Below are 18,776 nucleotides of genomic sequence, written 5' to 3' on the forward strand. Positions count from 1 at the left end.
CTGATACCCAGGCAGCCTGTCGCCACAATTGCTACTTACCTTTGATGTGTGGGCTGTGAATTCACTGGTACATTTATAGCACCTGATGAAAATGTCTTTGGTTATCTCAATTTGGAAGCACTTCTACAAAAATGCTTCACAGGGAAGTTTCATTTTTAGAGATGTACATACCCCAAAAGCGCTAAAGACAGTATTGTTCAAGACAAATGTATGAATTGCTGTCATCTAAAATAAGCAGCTCATGCAGTTTGAGGTACAGCAGAAACTTTCTGGATGTTACAAAAAAAGCCCCTTGTATTAATCTGACAGGTCTAGCCCCCACAGCAGCGTACAAAGCCTTAGCACTAGCAAATGTCTTCTGATGATGCCTTGCTGAGTCACTACATCACCAGCTCCTGACAGATATATAGATATATATCTAGATATATACTGTTTGCTTCACTAATTGCTGTGATGTGTAAAATAGGGCATGTGAGGATAATACAGGTTACAGGGACTGGACTGTGATGTTTAATCATAAACTACAAAATCTCAGCATCATAAAGATTGTTTCTGTTAGTGATCTGACAAAACTGCTTACATCTTACTGCAAGATGTCTCTGGCTTTAACTCATCAAGCGTTTTCCTTCTCCCTCAAGAATAGGAGAATTTCATCGTAAGAAACAAATTAAACAAATACTTTTTTATACTAAATATGCTTAACCTAAAACTTTCTCCCTATTATTTCATAAATGTCTTGAGATTGTAGAGGCTCATCTAGCTTAGTAAAGATGAATTGCATGTGATCCTGGGAATACAGTTGTTGCATTAGTTATTTTTCCACTCCATTGCATTAGGCTTTTTGTAAATAATCTGCATGTTTAATCAATGGAGACTAATTAAGGATGCAGGGCACGCTTTACTGTTGTACTAAAACCTGTTCATTGCCATAGGCAAGATGTCATCAATATTTCTAGATGAAAATTACTACTTGCAATATTCATCATGGAGAATTTTACTGTAACTATAAAAAAATCTAAAAGAATATTTTGTCACTGAGTACAAACAGTAATATGCAGATTTACAACTATGTAACCAAAAGCATAATTCACCCATATATATGATATTTTAGAAGAAAGGGGTTATAACAGACTTGATTACTTCTTCCTGCAGCCTTAAATTCGAGGGTCCCAAAAGACGGAAGAATCTCTTTAAACTACCTCCAAAGCAGGGCTCCTCTACACATCTAAATAAAACCAGATGAGTGCTAATATCATTTATTCCACTGTACTTTCTGTACATATGTACTTTCTTCACTGACCTTAATATTTTTTTCCTAAATTCTCAGTGAAAACGAAACAGTTACCACTGCCCCAAACAGCTGATTTATACTCCAAATAATATAGTGGAACAAATGCCACTTAGGGACAGATCTACCAGCTTTGCTCGTGCAAAAAATCGAATTGATTGTAACAGGATCGACCAAGTCAGCAAGATTCACTCAGGCAATGTCTACATTAGCAGCACAGCAAGGTGAAAGGGTTTGTGCTGGGGGTCCGTTGTCTGTTCCAGCAGCACGGTGGAGAAAGGACATTATTCCAGATGAGCTCCCACTTGGCACCACAGTTGCCTCTACCTGCAGGGACAAGCACACCAAATGGGCAATTGACCTCAGAAATGCTCCCCTGATCCCAAGTCAAACATGGATGGGGGCACATCCACAGATGGCCCCAGGCCTGCCAGTATCTCATGTGCATTGTCATGGTTTACCTAAGAAAAGAGGTTGGGGATCCATGTTCTCAGTTTGCCACGAAGTGCTTGGTCATTCCCATGACTGGACTTGTTCAGGAGACAGCCACCAGCAACATGCACTTAACTTGCATAGAAACATGTCTTGTATGTGTATTTTTGAGTACAGATTGATACAGAAAGTAAGGCTTAGTGAAAAGTATATTCCTCAATGAAAGAAGCCAAGGAAGAACTCAAGGAAGAACAAGAGTTTTACTTCTGATGAAATAAAAACATTGCTATTAACCAGTTAAGGGCCAAAAATTATTCCTACTATGTCTACATGATACTTAGGTATGTATGGAGGGGAAACAGTCCTTGACCTAACTAAGAGGAAGGCAAAAGTGTATCCTGCAAGAGGAGACGTTGCCTGGGGCAATAAACCTGAGCAGTGAGATTGTCTCTACTGAAGTATGTTTTACCCTAGCTGAGTGATAACTAAGCCTTCATCTCCACTGGGATGGCGAGCCTAAGCCAAGGCCCATGGATAAGCAATAGGCATTTAAGCTCCCCTATGTCTTCTTCACAGTTTCCCAGGGGTGGGACTGCGTGTCCCATGTCTGTTGGCAGCTTCATGGCTGTCATGTCAGAGGGGGCAGGGACATCCTCACGTGATCCGAGGGGAAGTTGACTTGTCTGGGGAAAGGCAGAGCATAAAGAAGATGGGAGCCTTGATCGGTGCTTGAATAGGGTCTCAGTTTTAGTAGGATATTTCCCAAGTGTGCCCAATTGGTGTAATGATGCTGAATCATAACGGCTGCCACCTAATCTGCACAAAAAAGTATCAGTTCCACTTAACTGGCATGTGCCAGCAGGAGGCAGGGAGCCAAGTACAGTTACATTGCTACAAATTCCTGATCCTTGGCTATCACAACGCAGAAAGAGCAAAATGAGGTAGAGACAAAAACGTAAAATACTGTTGATATCACTTGTTCAATAAGGTATTTTACCTCATTTTTTCCAGCACTGTAAATGAGGCCGCTGCATTTTTTTGTGTCTTAATACTCAATCAGTACCACTATTCTCAATTCCGCACCACTGTTTGTTGCATGTACCGCTGCCAAAATAATGGTAAGAGACAAGCCAGTGGAGGCACTTTAGTACAAGTGTGCAGCCACAGCTTCCAAGACAGATAGAAATCCAGCAAATTCTGTTAAATATATATATATGCATAAACATACACACATACACAGACTTTTTTTTCCCTTACTGTCTACTGTGAATCTTTAGTAAAGTTAAATATATTGATTTTTTTCACCAGGGACATGCCAGACATTTAATCAATACATTTAGATATTTCCAGCTACTGTGTCTAGTTTCTGTGCTGTATTTTACGGTTCTTCTGCATTAGACCCAGCTAGAAAATATAACTCTGATGTTATTTTGGCTACTTGTGATTTATACGTCAAATCCACTTTAAAGTTCATAAATGTTTTTCAAGAGAGTTTTCAAATGATAGTGGAACCATTGGTCTATGTTCTTAGTTAAGAAATTTTTAAGATAATCTCTAAAATTGAATCTGTTTTAGCATCTCCTTTGAGGCTCCTCTCAAGAAACACAAGTTTAGGTCGATTGATCACTCTGCCACTCCCTCAGGAGAGATTCTTGTTTCTTCCATGCTTGTTACAGACTTTTAGCTGTTCAGCAGTGTAATATATACGTGCTTAAGTACGTATTTTTTTTTTAATACAAATCCTTCAGCTGTAGGTTACTTTTAGTATCTGTACTCATCAGAGACAACAGGTTTATACACTTAGGCAAAATGCTGTAAAATCGCAATGAATTATATGAGTTGGTGACCGAAGATACAGGCCTCTGAGGTCCAGAACTTCTTCAGGTTTCCCTGGGCTTTCTCAGGGCATCATAGACACAAGATCTCACTGCAGTGGGCTTCTGTGGGTACATAATTAAAAGCACAATGTGTGGCTGCATCTAAGCCATTAGGAGAGTTTGTGCATATAAGGATTTGGTAAAGTTGGTCTTTCAGATAGGACCCATGATTTTGGTTATATAATCAAAACTGATGAGCAACATATCAACAAGCTCTAGATGTATTATTTTTATTACTGTAGTTTCTCATCAAGAAGAAAGATTTCTGTAGATCTGTACATACTAAGTGATATAGTTTGTTCTAATTATATGATATTATTTGTGGATATTTTTCCTTAATTTTGTGTCTTTATTCAAATATTTTTTAAGTAGCCAGATAAACATAGTGTTCAAAATTGCCCGCTGATCAGAAGTTGTTACAGTGAGTTTTCATTCTGTCACAACAGCAAAAAATGCAGTAAGACACAAAAATTCTTTGCTTCTGTATGTGTTTATTTATATTCTGTCACTATTTCTCCTCTGTTAATTTCTAGTTTATTCATCTGCCTCCTTAGTAACCCATTGAATCACTCACCTGGATTTCAGAAAATTCCCTGTCTGCATAAACTGAGACAGAAGCCTGAAACTTTTACACCCTCCACTCTACAACCAATAATGAGATTGTTTACAAACTGTACTACAATGTGCAAGATCTCATTTGATTATACCTTAACTATTCTGTTTTTCCCTCCCTACCTCGCAGATGATGGAAATGCTTAAAACAAGTTAAGGTAGTATGACACAGACCAATGTAAGTGTGAGCATGGCAACCAGGGGACAAGCTGTGAAATGTCTGCGCGCTTCTGCCAAAATGCGTTGCATGGCTTTCTGCTGTTGTCTCGTGTTTCTGATATTAGGCAGCATGTTTAGCAAAATGTAAGCATTTTGCTTCATATTTATATTCCCAGCTTTGGTTTTGTATAGTCTTAACAATCCGCATTTTTCAGTAGCTTGTGGCAGCTGTTAGTGGCAAATCTGCAAGATGTGTGTGTTGTTCATACGCAATATTCAGAAATACCTTCAAGGATCAGGCCCCGACTGGATATGGCTGTTTAAAACCTGCTGTAGAGATGTTCAAGTGTGCAATTCAAATGGGTCAGGAACAGTATCAACACTTCTGTGCTTGCCGGTGGAAAGCAGCAGCTCTCAGTTTGCCTTCTCTAGAAGTTAAGCCAAGCCTGGTATGAGTGCAGCTGGCTGCTGCGTATGGCTCTGCTGTCCACATCTGTGCTGTTGCAATGTGAATGCTTCGTGACAACTGTTCTGTGGTCAGACTCTTACTTCATGTGACAGATGACACAATGGAATTTAAAATGTTGTGTTTTCATAATACTCTGCTTTAAAAAGACTACTATCACTATGGACAAATACGATGTTCTACTGTGTTTATATATTTCTTTTAATCTTAGCGTATGTAATATAATCTTAGTGTATGTAATGTTTATGAAGGTGAGACCAATCACAACATCTTGAAACCTACTACTCACACACGTCTTCTGGTGCTGCCTGGTTGAGAGGCAGAACTCAGTTACTCCCTGCCTGGATTTCTGTTCACCTGGGGTTGCCACTCTTGTTTTAAGCACACTGTGGGGTCTTGTCATGATAATGGTCAAATATTGACCAGCTTGCCCAATGAGGTAGTGTCATCTCCATCCTTGGAGATACTCAGAACTGGACTGGACATGACCCTGAGCAACCTGCACTAGCTGGACCTGCTCTGAGCAGAGAATCGGAATACATGACATCCAGAAGTCCTTTCCTACTTACAGTTGTCAATTCTACAATTTCATGACTGTACAGTTGGGGAGTAGAGTGAAGCCACCAAAATAACTTTCGTTATGCTGTAAGCTATCATTTGAAATCAGATCACCTAAGATCAGTGCACTGGTAACTGTTCCACTTTTCTGGATATTATAATGGAGGTTATCAAATGCTGGTTATTACTCTCAGTATACCCAGTTCAGCCACTTGCAACTGAGCTACACAAATAGATGTGTTGTATTTTCTTATCATGCCACAGAGATATCATTTCACTCCATTGCACTCAATGTGTGTAATGTGTGTGGAGGTACAGTATATGTTGTGTGAGAACAGGATGACTTATCAGAAATATATCTACTTTTGAATTATTGGAGCTATGCCAGCTGACACTGACAGCTGTCTACGTGACATTTTTATAGCTCTTCTCAAGTTTCCCATGTAAGATCTTTACCTCTGTTCCCAAGACATTAATGATTAGACTGTCAGAGCTGAGAAAATCCACCTGGTGAACAAGGTCACCTTCCCTCTTCTCAGTAACAAAGGAAAATGCCAGGCTAACAAGGCTAAGGAAGTCTTAATTAACGTCACTGGTGAACTCAGAGCTAGAGAAAAATAGGGCTGACAAAATAAGTCTCCACAGAGGCAAGATTGTTTTTTGAAACCATTGCAAAAGAAGATTGGAAGCTGTATTTTCAAATATGCTTAGTGCTGGGGATGGGCTGCGGAAAAGAAAGGGAGTCAGTAATGCGTTTATAATTTCCCAGCCATCTCCTTGATGTGTTCCTGCCGGTAGTCAGAGCCTCTGAGACTCAACTGAGGTCCTGAGGCACAAGCACTGAAGACCTCGGTTCCTGCCTGCCAAAGAGTCACTATGCTCCTTCTTCAGCTCAGCTCCTTTGTTCCTCAACAAATGTGCCTCCTTGGGGAAGCTTGAGCCACAACACACACACCGAGCTGAGCCACCCCAGAACTTCCAATCCCCTCCCCTCCCTGGCAGGACACCCACCTTCCCCCTTGCTGCACAGCAAAAGAAAACAACGGCCAACAGCCACCCACAGTTGTTGTGCTTGGTAAATGGACGTCCCACAGACAACTTTGGATAGGAGCCAACCCACAGATTTGTCTCTAGTGCCACTTAAAGATCCTGAACTTGCCTTTCAGTCTTACTGCACTGAGCCACTGTGACAGGAAACAATCCCTTTTCCCAAAGCACCGGGTTAAGCTTTTTTGTTCCCATTTTCTTCTCCTAAACTACTCTCAGCCCAAAGTCCAGTTTCTTTGAATTGGGCTAATTCCCCTGGTTGCCGTCTCCCTCTCCTCAACTCTCTGATGCCATTTACAGGATTTTTGCAACCAGCTACCCCATCTGAATCTGACAGAGAACTGCTGAGTCACACAACATTTCAGCCTTTTCACCTGTATAATCCAGGTGTAACACACTGACCTCCTTACTCAGCCACCTCTGGTTTCAGTGACAGACCAGCATCGCTGGAAGGAGCCTGGGTTCCCCACTGATTTCTCTTGCATGGCAAAGGTGTCTGAAACTCAGTTCCCTTATTTTACGAGTGTGAGGGAGCCGTTCATAAATGAGAGTGAGTCTTTTAGGATTTCAGTACCCATACGTTGATAATAGCACCTGCAACTATGTTTTAAATTCCAGAAAGAAATATTCCAATTAGATATGATGAACAAAGTTTCCAGAGCCTTTTCAGTAGTGGGAAGAGTGATGAAGAAGAAAAAATTCCCTAAGGGTATTGTGAGCTTCCAGTGTTGGAGAGCCTCAGGGACAAATTACTCAAACACATCAGAAGTGACATTGGTGCAATTAGCCTGCCTTAGGACAACAAGTGCTCTGTGCGACCTCCTGAAGTCATCTCCTGCTGTGTTTTTGTATTATTCTGTTACTTTAAATTATATTAACAGCCTCAGCCATAAAATTGAATCACTGTTCTAAATTACAGGCACATGTAAGTGGCTGACATGAGGACACAAATTTGCGAATAAGAGAGGACAGACCTAAAGGACTGCTGCAGACTGTTGAATGTTATCATCTCCCACTTGCACATATACACACAAGTGCCTAAATCTGCCACACACTGTTTTTGCCTGTTATCTTAAGAAAAGGCCAGTAATAAATACTTAGCCAACTCCAGCAGTGTCCATAGAGCCAGCCATCCTATCCCACTGGATTGTGCTGTTATCTGTTCCTCTACAAACACTGTAGTCTTGCCTGGCTTCCTCCTTGAGCCTTAAAGCACCTATCCTTCACCAACTCCTGCAAAACAGTTACTTTCTCCAGTTATGTCATTCTGAGCAAACTGTGGGAATAGATTTTCTCACAATCTACAGTGCAGTTTTATCCCTCACATGAAGGTTAAATCCTCAGAAAATTATTCACAGGCTGTCATCATTGATCAAAATGGTCTCCTACAATTTCATTCAAAGTTCAGCATGCACATCTGATCATGTCAGAGTAGTAGACTGATTTCCAGTGGCATCTCTCCACATGCCTTGGGATTTAGCACAACCTCTGCATTTCCCAGGCAGGGGCAAAGCTCCCCTAAATTACCCTGGATAGCCGTGAATCTGTCAACAATGCTACCGCCTGCCACTTCATCTGCTCCACAGCAGCATTACACACTAGTTAATGTTCTCTGAAATGATCTTTGTCTGGCCTATTTGCCTACTGCTCAGTTCTCTATGTTAAGATATTCTCTGCACCACAGATACAGGCATGCCCTGAGCAACACATTTCTTTGTCTCATGCCTGAATCCCTGGCAGTCCTTTGCTGCTAGATACTTACGCTGGCCTCTGTCACCTCCGCTAGGTCTTCTACCCCAACATTTCCCCTTGACCCATGAGCGCTCAAGCTGCTGTTGCAGTGCCACCTTTGGAGCTCTGGGATCCATCCATTTACAAATGGAGTAACACACCACGTCCTCCTCAGCTCCCACCTCCTGTTTTCAGCCGTGTGCTGATCTGCTCCAGCATTGCCAACTCTGAGTCCAAAGTTTATTATTCAGGGACTAAACATGTGTTTATCACCAGAACAGTGCATAGGCATGGCTCTCCTTTTTCTGATGCTCATAGGTTTTCTGATGCTTTTTAGGTTTAAGCAAAAGGATGTTCTACTAATTTGTTTTCAAAAGTGTGGTTATGACACAAACAAGCAGTGCAGCTCCAGGCAGTGTCCGTAGCTCATACAGGATATAAATATGGCCTCAAGAGATGTGAAAGGGCTTTATGCAAATGAGGACATGAGAGGGGTGCTGAACCCAGTCCAGCAAAGCACATCTTTTCCTGGAAGTGCGTAAGGAGCTCTAACAAGTTCAGCAGGATGATCTATGGACTGAGGGGTGTGCATCCATCTAAGTGCTATGTTGGCTGAGGGCCACAGACCGACCTGCTCCTGAAAGCCCATGGGACAGCTGGGAAAGCAAAATCCGCCCAGTGGAATACCAATGTCTCCCTTGCCCAAATACTATCCGACTTCCCAGCATGTGAAAACTGCAGGGTCTTTGTTGAAGACTTTGACAAGCTCAGCTGACCTCAAGCTTTCCTTCCTTCAGAAGAGCGCAGTTATAATGCTTCGTTAGGGCTGGCCAGCTTTCCAGTGTTGAGTCTCCAAAATGCCAACCTTATCCTATGGCAAATGAACACCAGGCAGACCATCAAAATCTGAAGCAGGACAAAGATCTTGTGGTTTTTCATAGAAAAGAGCAGGGTCCCTCTCCCACACTCAATGGGGAAGACAGCTTGGCCATGCTGGTGTCTGCAACCTGAAGTCTTCCGTACCATACCACGGAGACTCCTCTGTTGGGTAGATGCTACCAGTCCCATGGGAACCACAGTATTGGGAACCAGGGCTGAACGACTCCTCAAACATACTCAGAGGATCAGAAGTTATCCACTGTCTGAAGGGTTACATTTGCTGTATATCATTGCCCTCCTTTGTAACGGCTGCAAGTGATATCCCTTCTCTGGATTCAAACTGCCAGAGAATTTAACAGGCAGAAACTTAGACAGACCAATAGCACCCTAGCAATGTGTTAATCTGGCAAGTTATTATGCATGAGTTGTGTTAGAACTGTCTGATGCCATTGCACACACTGCTTTACCTGACCTCCTGATGAACGGCTATTTTGGATTTTCCAGTCATTTAACATGTTTGCCTTTAAGAGTGTTTTCTTATTTCTTGATGTATATTTCCCTTTCATAGTCCTATTGACAGCCATGTTAGCACCATGAGACCTCAAGTGCTCATCTTCATAATTACAGCATTTAAAAAAAAAAAAAAGATATCCTGAAAGAGTAGAGACAAAAAAAGACTTTACACTGATGCCCATGGAACCAGTTCTTTTCCCATTCCGTATTTCTGTTTCATATCTAAATGTGCACTGGAAACCATACCACCTGCTGTAGAGAACCATCTTCAATGGACTTGGAGTGGTGTAAAGTATAATTAATAAGTTATTTCAATCTCTAACCTTTGTGACACAGTTACAAAAATTGCTAAATGAAAGAATCTTTCCCTGCTGGCAAATGCAATTGGTTGTTAATTTTGGTCCTCACTAGAGAGGGAAGGGTGGTTAAAGGCAAGGAGAATTTGTACATCTGTAGCTTCCTTTGTCAATCAGCAAGAAAAAGCAGCAGGTTTTTTTTTCATTTTGGTATTGGCTCAGGACACAGAGAGCATCACCATTTGGATGCCAGTGAAATGCAGAAAAAAGGCAGTTTCACTGAAATGAAGATATACAGCCATCTTCAGCCTATTATATGTTAAGGAGAGGGCAGTCATTCTCCAGAATGCCTGAAACCAGCTCTGAAGGCAGAGCTTATACATTCTCAGAGGTGTTTGAGCTCAGATCAGCTTTGAGGGGGAGAAGATATTGCTTCCACTCAGTTCATGCCAGAGGAGAACTCAAGAAGTAAATCAAAGGACAGTATCATTGATAAAAGTGTATCAAAAATCTGTTTAATTTGTTTGCCCTATTGTTGTAAAGCAGACTTGCCGGACACAATATGGTCTGCAAATGGAATATGTTACTAAATCAGGACAGAACTTACTGGAAGGATAAGTAATGATTTCATGTAAATCATTATATCTCTCTCTCAATAGTGTATCTCTGTGGGGAGTGTGAATATCATATAATCCCTTTATGACAGATTTTAGATGCCTGACTCAAGGACATGACAAACCCAGTCACACAAAGATCAGAGGGTCAAGTGGTCTTTCGTTGAGATCAGATGTACGTAGATACTTAAAATCAATCGTAGATGCAATATCCATCACATAATCCCTTTGATTTGTAAAATTTGATTCTGCCCAGATATGTGGGAAAGGGACTCATGTTAAGGCAGCAGAGAAACAGGGAGATTCTCCCAGATGCCGGCACGTTCATGACCACTGCGACCTCTGATTGTAATACTTCCCAAGCACATACTCATGGGATCGACACGCAACACAGATTGGGCCAAGTTTGTCGCACAGTGGGTGGATCTGCACATGAACATTTCCAACCTGCTAAACTTCAGGGGCAAATAGCAAAAATCCTCCAATGCTGCCCATGCAACATTTCTGAACAGAATAAGAGTATGTGTACATGAGGGCTACTCCAGATTAAAAATCAGGATATCAGATAGCTTTTCAGGCAGCCTTGCTTCTCCTTGCATTCCTCATCTCTTCTGCATCCCTTCTCTCATGATTTAGCACCACCCGGCCAAATCCAGCAGCTAAAGCTGAAGCTGAGCTTCCAAAATCCCTTCCCCACACACACCCTGCAGGGAAAGTGGAGAGGGAAATGAGAGGAAAAAGAACTTACGGGTTGAAATTCTAATTAAAACTACAGCTTTAATGAAATGCTAACAATAATGATAACAATGAAAATAAATATACACAAATATGAGATTGTGCCTCCACCCCTCGATGACTAGATGTCACCTTAAATGCAAAGCAGACATGAAGGAGTGGATCCATGGCTAGGAGGGAGCTGGACTCAGGAATTGGATTCAGGAATGCATGGATGCGGGATCAGGAGCAACCACAAATGAGGTCCTTGCTGGGCATCGGCTATCACAGAAGAAAATGAGACCCTCGTGACCTCTCAATTTATACCGAGTATGACGTATATGGGATGGAATACTCTGTTGATCAGTTTAGGGTCGCCTGCCCTATTTGCCCATCCTCACAAGTGCAGCCCCTTTTCCAGAAGTCTGAGGACGCCCTTAATTAAGTATAAGCATTGGCCTTTTCATACCAATGCCCTGTGCCCTGTAACTTTAGAGAACACTGTCTCAAAAGCGTGCAGTTAGTTTTCAGAGAAACTAAGTTACTTACAGCAGCTGAGTCACAAAAGTGACTCTAATTTACCTCATATACAACACCTTCATACTGGCAAAGTCTATGTTGTGATCTTCTTCCCTTACCCATTTTCATGCAGCTGCTGTCCACATTCTTCCTAAATCTTCCTCCTTAGCAATGTCAACTTCTGGAAATTTCCTTCCTTGGTCCCCCCAGAGTCTCTATCTTTGTCTGTTTGTTTTGTTGTTTTTTTTTTTAAATATCTCCCTCTGTAGACAGATCTCCACTCTCCAGGATGGTAATACCAGACAGTTTCATTTACCTATACAGCCATAGCTAAAACTGACCCTCTTAAATTACCTCACATGCCCACCTCTTTGATTGTAGTTGGGACACCTATTAGCTTCTGCATCCAGGCAGGACACAACCTCAATGTTATTCTCAACATTATCACAATCTTCCCTCTTCTCTACAGACTGATGCTGCCATTTAATCCTGCTGACATTCCATCAGGAGAATCCTACAAAAAATTCTATTTTTATTTGTTCCCGTAGTAAAGCCCTGATAGCTTCATCCTCAGTCTCCATGACTTTCTCTGTTCTGGCCCTTTCGATGCTCACCTTGTGTGCCTTCAAAATGTCACAGCTAAAATTGATTCCTTGCTTCAATTCCTTCGCAAACCACACTAAATCCTTTCACTGCTTCTCCTTCATACTCTTTGTCAAGTTCATGGCACAACCTTTCAAGAGTTTCCATAAAACTGCTCCTGTGAGTTTTCCTGCTTATCTTCTTTCCTGCAGACTGCCCATTTCCCTTTCCTCTTCATGGTGGCTCCTTCTCCCACCTCAAACCTCCTGCAACACAACCCCTCCTCCCACAGTGCCACCAAAGAGACTTTCCAACCATACCAGTCTTCAAATTTTCCATAGTTTGGAGTCATTTTCAGGAAATCACGCTCATCTGTGCTATTTTCAAGTTATCCTTTTGTCTCCCACCTCCCCCTGCCTCCGGGGTTGAGGTATTGCCTTCGATGAGACACAAGCAATAACTCTTGCACTATAATCCTCTGGAGATACTAAGTATGTGTAGGACGGCTGGAGGAGAAATCAATGCCATGCTCTTGCCCAAATTAGCCTCACTTAAATTTGCCTGAAAGTAAACTGGAGCCAGTCTTCATCTACCTTTTTTTGGTTTGTTTTGGTTTTTTTTTAGCAGGGGACCTACAGCTCATCCAGAGTTGAAAACATCCTTTTTGGTGGGGGGGGGGGGATAGGGGGAGACACAGCTGCTGCATTTTCTCTGCCTCCATTCTAAATTCTTAGGAATGGATTGTATTTTAAAACCTGTAAAAGACCTGGTATTACATTAAAATTTTATTTAGGAAAAGACCCCTCTGGAAAGTGTAAAGGAATTTATGAATGAGTGTTGGATAGGGTAAGTGTCTCAGAATGTCTATGTCCAGACATTTTTTTCCTCGGGGGGATAAATAAAGGAAAGTGACATTGTGACCACTTGATGACCAACTGCCTGAATAGATTTTATTGAGCAGAGTTTAGCATATTACCCACCATCCAGAGGGCATTCATTCACCTCTGCCTTGTATATGGTGCTTGAGCAGGATACGAGGCTTAAAAATATTTGCTGCAACCCACACAAGTTCCCTGAGCAACTTATTTCAGCTCTGTGACTTAACAAAGAATTATTTGCCTGACCGCAGCCACCTCTGAAGTAGTTCGCAATTAGTACATGAAGTTTCAAATTCCTTAAAGACAATGTTCATAACAGATTAGAAAGATCAGATATGCTACAAAGATTTCTAAATAAAAAGAATTAGGTGTTATTAAATAGATCATTGTAGAGTGACAAATAGACTTCTCAATTGTGTATCAAAGTTAATACACAAGAGAGAGGACAGCTATTTTATACTGATGATTTAGGAAAGCATACACAAGAGTAATTCATATAAGCCTGTGACCCAGAGTACTTGTAGGTGGCTGGTGATATTGGATGCCTTGACTAGAATTAAAGGGTTAATTTTTTTAGAGCCTGAACGTTCAGACTTTTGTTTAAAATTATGAAGGTGCTTCAAAAATTACATCCAAAGTTAGAGGATTTGAAAAGGCTAATTCCATTTTGCCAGTGTCAGCCATGATGAACATTATGTCCTGCAGTAAAGATTGTCAAGTCATTTGTAATAGGTTTTCAATAATGTTGCAGGATATATGTGAGTCGTAACTTAACTGCATTGCTTGTACATTTTATGTCTAATTAATTATAGCTTGTATAAAATATTATGATGCTCCATTCACCTGCTTAGAATTTAATTAATTTCTAGTTTACATGCCCCTAGTAATAAATGTTGCTCCATGATCTTGGCTTAGAGACTTATAAAAGTGCACAGCTTTTCATCAGCTTTAAAGGCAACTCTGTCACTGATTGGTAAAGTTTACTGACTCCTACAGAAACTGCCTCCTTCACATAACCTTTGATGAGCATGTTGGATGAAAAGAAATAGGCAGTACTTACAAACTACCTGTGTGGACAAAAGCACAGGTTGCACTCAGACTCCTTTGAAAAGCCGATGAATCACACTGTAACTTGTTGGTGCTGGCCTAGGGATTCATATTAGTAATAGACAATGTCACTTTGCAGTTAGAAAATTCAACATACAAAAACATCCAAGGTGGCTGAATACACTTCATCCTAGTGATGTGCAAGGTATGACAGTCTCCTCTTACTATCTCTTTGGGATAACAGCTGCTTTTCTAATTAAAGCAACCTGAAGATTTATTCCAGCCTCTATTCAGGAAGAATAAAGTCAGTCAAGTATGTTTTTAAACATTATCTGATCGCAGCATCCTAGAAAAAAACATGAATATTTCAGAGGTATAAAAATACAGGGACTATATATTCCTTTGGCAGGATTTGCTGAACACCACGACATTATGCCGGTTAGCTGGGGAGCGCTGCCTCCCTCGGTCCTCTGGTTACCGTGGACCTGGTCCTTCGTGTGCCTTCATGCTCCTACCAACCCTGTATTTATCTCATTACAGTTTTTGTACCATTACAATAACACCTTGTCAGGCCAACCCATCAATGAGCAGCAGCTCCCAGCATTGCTGGCTCAGCAGAACATCCCTAGTTCAAAAGCCCAGCCCAGGTCACTCTTACTCCCAGCACTCCATCAATTTTTTCTCCTGCAGTAAGTAACTCTGTTTTAATAATAGGCACAACATCCAGATTTATTTGCCAGAGTTACAAAATATATGAGCTGATAGAACAACCCATTTCCACCAAAGCTGCAGGAAAAAAGGTTCTAACTTTCTGTCAGACCCACAGCTCTGTCAGAAACCAGGAGGTTTTGCACTTAATAAAAGCAACCTGAGCCCACCAGGGAACCTGCATAATTTACAGGCATTGTGCTAGGAACAATCCGACATTCAGCAAACACACAAAGTAGTTAATATTTTGAGGTTATTTAACTTCATTTGTGTATCTTGATAGGTGGAATTTCCAAGACACTACCAGTCTCTGCAGAGTTGAACCTATTATTAATTATGAACAAGCAGCTGAAATTTGAAAAATCCTTACATGACACAGGAACAAAGAAATGTTCCCAGTCATTTGTGTAGGGAAGGTTAATCCCTGAGGTTTTTTATCAGCCTTTCAGTCCCCTTTCACTAGAGGTAAATGCCTTGTGCTGCTACTGCGCAAAGTGGATCTGGAAACCTTGACTGGGAATCATCTCCCTGCCTTTTACCCAAGTTCATTTTCTCATTCATTTCTGTTACTGTAGCTAAATGTGGATGGAAGTTTTCTCCTTAGTGACATCCCTGGCAGGTATAACCTCATGTGATTTTTTTGTTTTTCAGTGGCTCCCCAGCTGCCCAGCTCTCAGCTGTGGGGATGCCCACATGGTCTCTTCCCTGATGGCAATCCAGCAAGGAGAGCCAAAACCCTGCAGGGCAATTGGCACTGTCCCTGCTCCCAGGCACCCTGCAGATGGCCGTGGGTGAGGTGCTAGCCAGAACCAGGTCTGCAAAAGGATAAACAGAGGACTGTCATTTGAAACACCAAAGAAATATCGGAGCTGGACAATAGGCTTTGTCAGAGCCACAGCTGGAGCTTCTAGTGACTCAGGTGGACATGCTGACAGCAGCTATGAGGGGCAGCCGAAAGAGCTCTTGAATAAAACCTGTGAATACATTTTTCAGAGACTCCTGCAGACAGTTGAATGTAGGGAACTTGATGGTGGACACATATGGTAACAACCTTTGCAATTGGAACCCTCTTGAAAAAGCTGCCAAGGACAAACTCTCTTACTCAGCATTGAGCTTGCCCAGCTCTTCACAATGAGGAGCACAGGGAAAGTCCCAAGAGGCTTAAAGCTGTTGTTACCCAGAATGAGACAAATGGGGGGAAAAAATATACTGAATAGTTGTTTTGGCAGCTGAGATGACTGTTTTGGTTTCTTAGCAACTGTGGGAAAAGAAGCTGCTTAAGAGCTGAGCTATCTGGTCCAATACAGCAAGCATCCCTCCATGGAGGACCTTCCTCCTCCTCTCTGCTCATCAGCACAGGGAAACTACACAGCTGGTGGGAAGCCCTCCCCATGCAAGGAAGGATGGCAAACAAGCCCACCTCTCTCCACTGAGGGTCAAGGGGACAAGCTGACTGTCGATCTTCACATGCAGTTCCCCCAAATATGGGAAGTTTTCTTAGGGTTAAACCGCTTTTCATTTTAACAAGCATGAAAAGGATAAGGAAATCTTGCCCTAACAGCTGCAGTGACATTCCCAAGGTGTGCCTGAAACAGGAACCACAGAGGAGGGAGGACAAGTCAGGCTGCAGCTCTTCTACGCCTTAGTGGCAGGGCAATCCAGATGGGAGCAGGAGGACGCTCCTGCAGCTCTAGCCATCAGCCACTCAAACTCTGCAAACTAAACATTAGCCTGATGGCTTGGTGCAGCAGAGTCCTCATGCACAAGGCACTCTCCTCCTCTCCTGGCAATGAAGGTGGCTCAGTTACAGCATCTTTCAAAGGTTGCTGTTTTGTGATCACTGCTTTAGAGTGCATGAAAAGCTGTTTACGGCTGTTTTCTCAGTGATCAGCAGTGTCAGTCTCTTGCAAGTCCCTTGAGCAAATCCACAGAAAAGGCTGATTTTTGTCACTGTTTCAGATCTCTGAGTGTTTGTGCTGGAGGAGGCTTCGGCACAGGCACTGGGTTTTTGCAGGTCTCTTTACTGGAGCAGCCACTTCATTGTTTTGGTTTTGCAGGGACAGTGTTAAAACAATTTAAATTTATGCCTGTTACCAACATACTGGCCGTGCTCATTGCTAATACCTTATTTTTATCCATACTAACACAATCTCATTCATTCAGATATATGTACGAGGATGCTGACCTGTAGTTAATCCTACACATCCCCGACTTTTAACTTAATGACTATTAAATATTAATGGGAGCAGAGAGTGGAAGTCAGATCACCTTTCCAACAGCTTAGTGCCCCTATCACCAGCTACAATGTCATCCTTGATCTTGCTTTTTATTCCCTTTCTCTCAGTTTCACATACAGGACAAAAAAAAGACCTACTTTATAGAAGACTTTATGGTCTGGCAGCTACTGCAAGGATTAATGCTGAACCAGGATCTCCCAGCTCCTAGGTGGACATTCAAACCACCACACTGCTGGATAAAAAGATAAAATAAAGGGTTGTTTTGTCCAGATCCCAGACAAGGCCCCCACACCCCAACCCATACTATGCTAGAGAAGAGGGGGAATTTACACAAACACGGACACTCACAACCTAGATCTCTGGACTGATGCTGTGCAGACAATAATTCAGGAATTCAAGGAGAGATGTGGTGGGTGTCTGGTGGTTACAACATTTCCCAGGGCATGGGGGCACTGCTCGTCGATCTACCTGTGCATAGTTCGTTGAGTAATCTGAAGTCTTGTGCCAAGGGCTGACCCAGAGGCTCTGGTGCAGTGCCGTGTGCCCTGTTGTACTCCCAGCCCAGTGGTGGGAAAACTCTCTTTCCATGTCTATTTTTCTCATGGTCTTCTTTTCTTTTACATCAGACAGTTGTGACTGCATCCTTCCAACAGACATATCTAACTGCTGGAAGGATTTGTGCTTAAATCTATGCCTCTTCAGATGGGGATATTTTTCTGATTATAAAGCTAATGAGATAAAGCAGAACTCAATCAAAACAGCTAGGCTTGAAGTGAATTAATACTTAATACTACCTTTTGCTATTGTAATTATGACTTATTTATTTTTTTAATTGCTATCTAGTTTACTTATCTCTATGAGAGACATTTCTCAAGAGAATCTTTCTGACTGTAGTGTTTTATTTTTGCAGAAAAATTCAGGCATTTAGTGAGATGGAAATTACTTCCTTATTATTTAAAATTAATTCAGTCTGTCAAAATGAGCTCATTGCCATGCACTGTGCTTCCTTCTTAATTCAGTCTCAGCCTTTCTAGCAATTGAAATTCTGTGTGAGGTGATGTACATAGCAGGCTTTTTATACATATTAAACCCTACATATTAGGAGGATTAAGGTTGCATATACATTTTAGAGTGGAGCACATAATTATGAAACAAGTTTTGCAGTAGGAATAAAAGAATGTCAGTTTTCTGTTGGTCTTGTAAACTGCTTTGCTAGCCAGGAATGAAGCTGCAAGGATGTCAGATGGGAATAGAAGAGACTCTATTGCCTGCTCCTGCAGGACTCCAAGTTTTGCTAAATCAGGGCAAAAGTAGAGAAAATATTTACATATAAATAATTGGCATGACAGTACTCTCTCTTTTACTCCTCTTGGACTAAAAAAGAACAGAATGAAAAACAGAAAAGGGCAGAGGAGATTGAAATTTGTGATGGGTATAGGAAGAGAACATCTTAACAATGGGAGAAAATTGCCTGTCACCTGTGGAGGGAGCAAAGAAAAGAGGGGAAGGGAGGAAGGAGAAGCTCCTTATGGCAGCACCCCGCTGTTTGTTTGGGCTCATAGGAGTTTATTCTTGATCAAGAATCAATGAGGAGAGGGGAGAGAGAAGAAAAGGCAGCT

General features: G+C 41.8%; 1 protein-coding gene across 3 annotated transcripts in view; it reads left to right on the top strand.

The window, feature by feature from the left end:
• The window catches only part of LHFPL3 (LHFPL tetraspan subfamily member 3), a 242,651-nt gene that overhangs the window by 203,251 nt on the left and 20,624 nt on the right, over positions 1 to 18,776 (top strand). The window contains exon 3 of one of the 3 annotated variants that reach the window (XM_069883558.1): positions 4,340 to 4,387. The exons of 1 other annotated variant lie outside the window; for it this stretch is intronic. In XM_069883558.1, the coding sequence (XP_069739659.1) occupies positions 4,340 to 4,356 (17 nt within the window). In that variant the 3' untranslated portion in view covers positions 4,357 to 4,387. The remainder of the gene's footprint in view (positions 1 to 4,339; positions 4,388 to 18,776) is intronic. One more of the 3 variants, XM_069849729.1, reaches the window with a different exon arrangement.

This window comes from Phaenicophaeus curvirostris, chromosome 1 (genome assembly GCF_032191515.1).
Source record: "Phaenicophaeus curvirostris isolate KB17595 chromosome 1, BPBGC_Pcur_1.0, whole genome shotgun sequence".
Taxonomy (NCBI): Eukaryota; Metazoa; Chordata; class Aves; order Cuculiformes; family Cuculidae; genus Phaenicophaeus; species Phaenicophaeus curvirostris.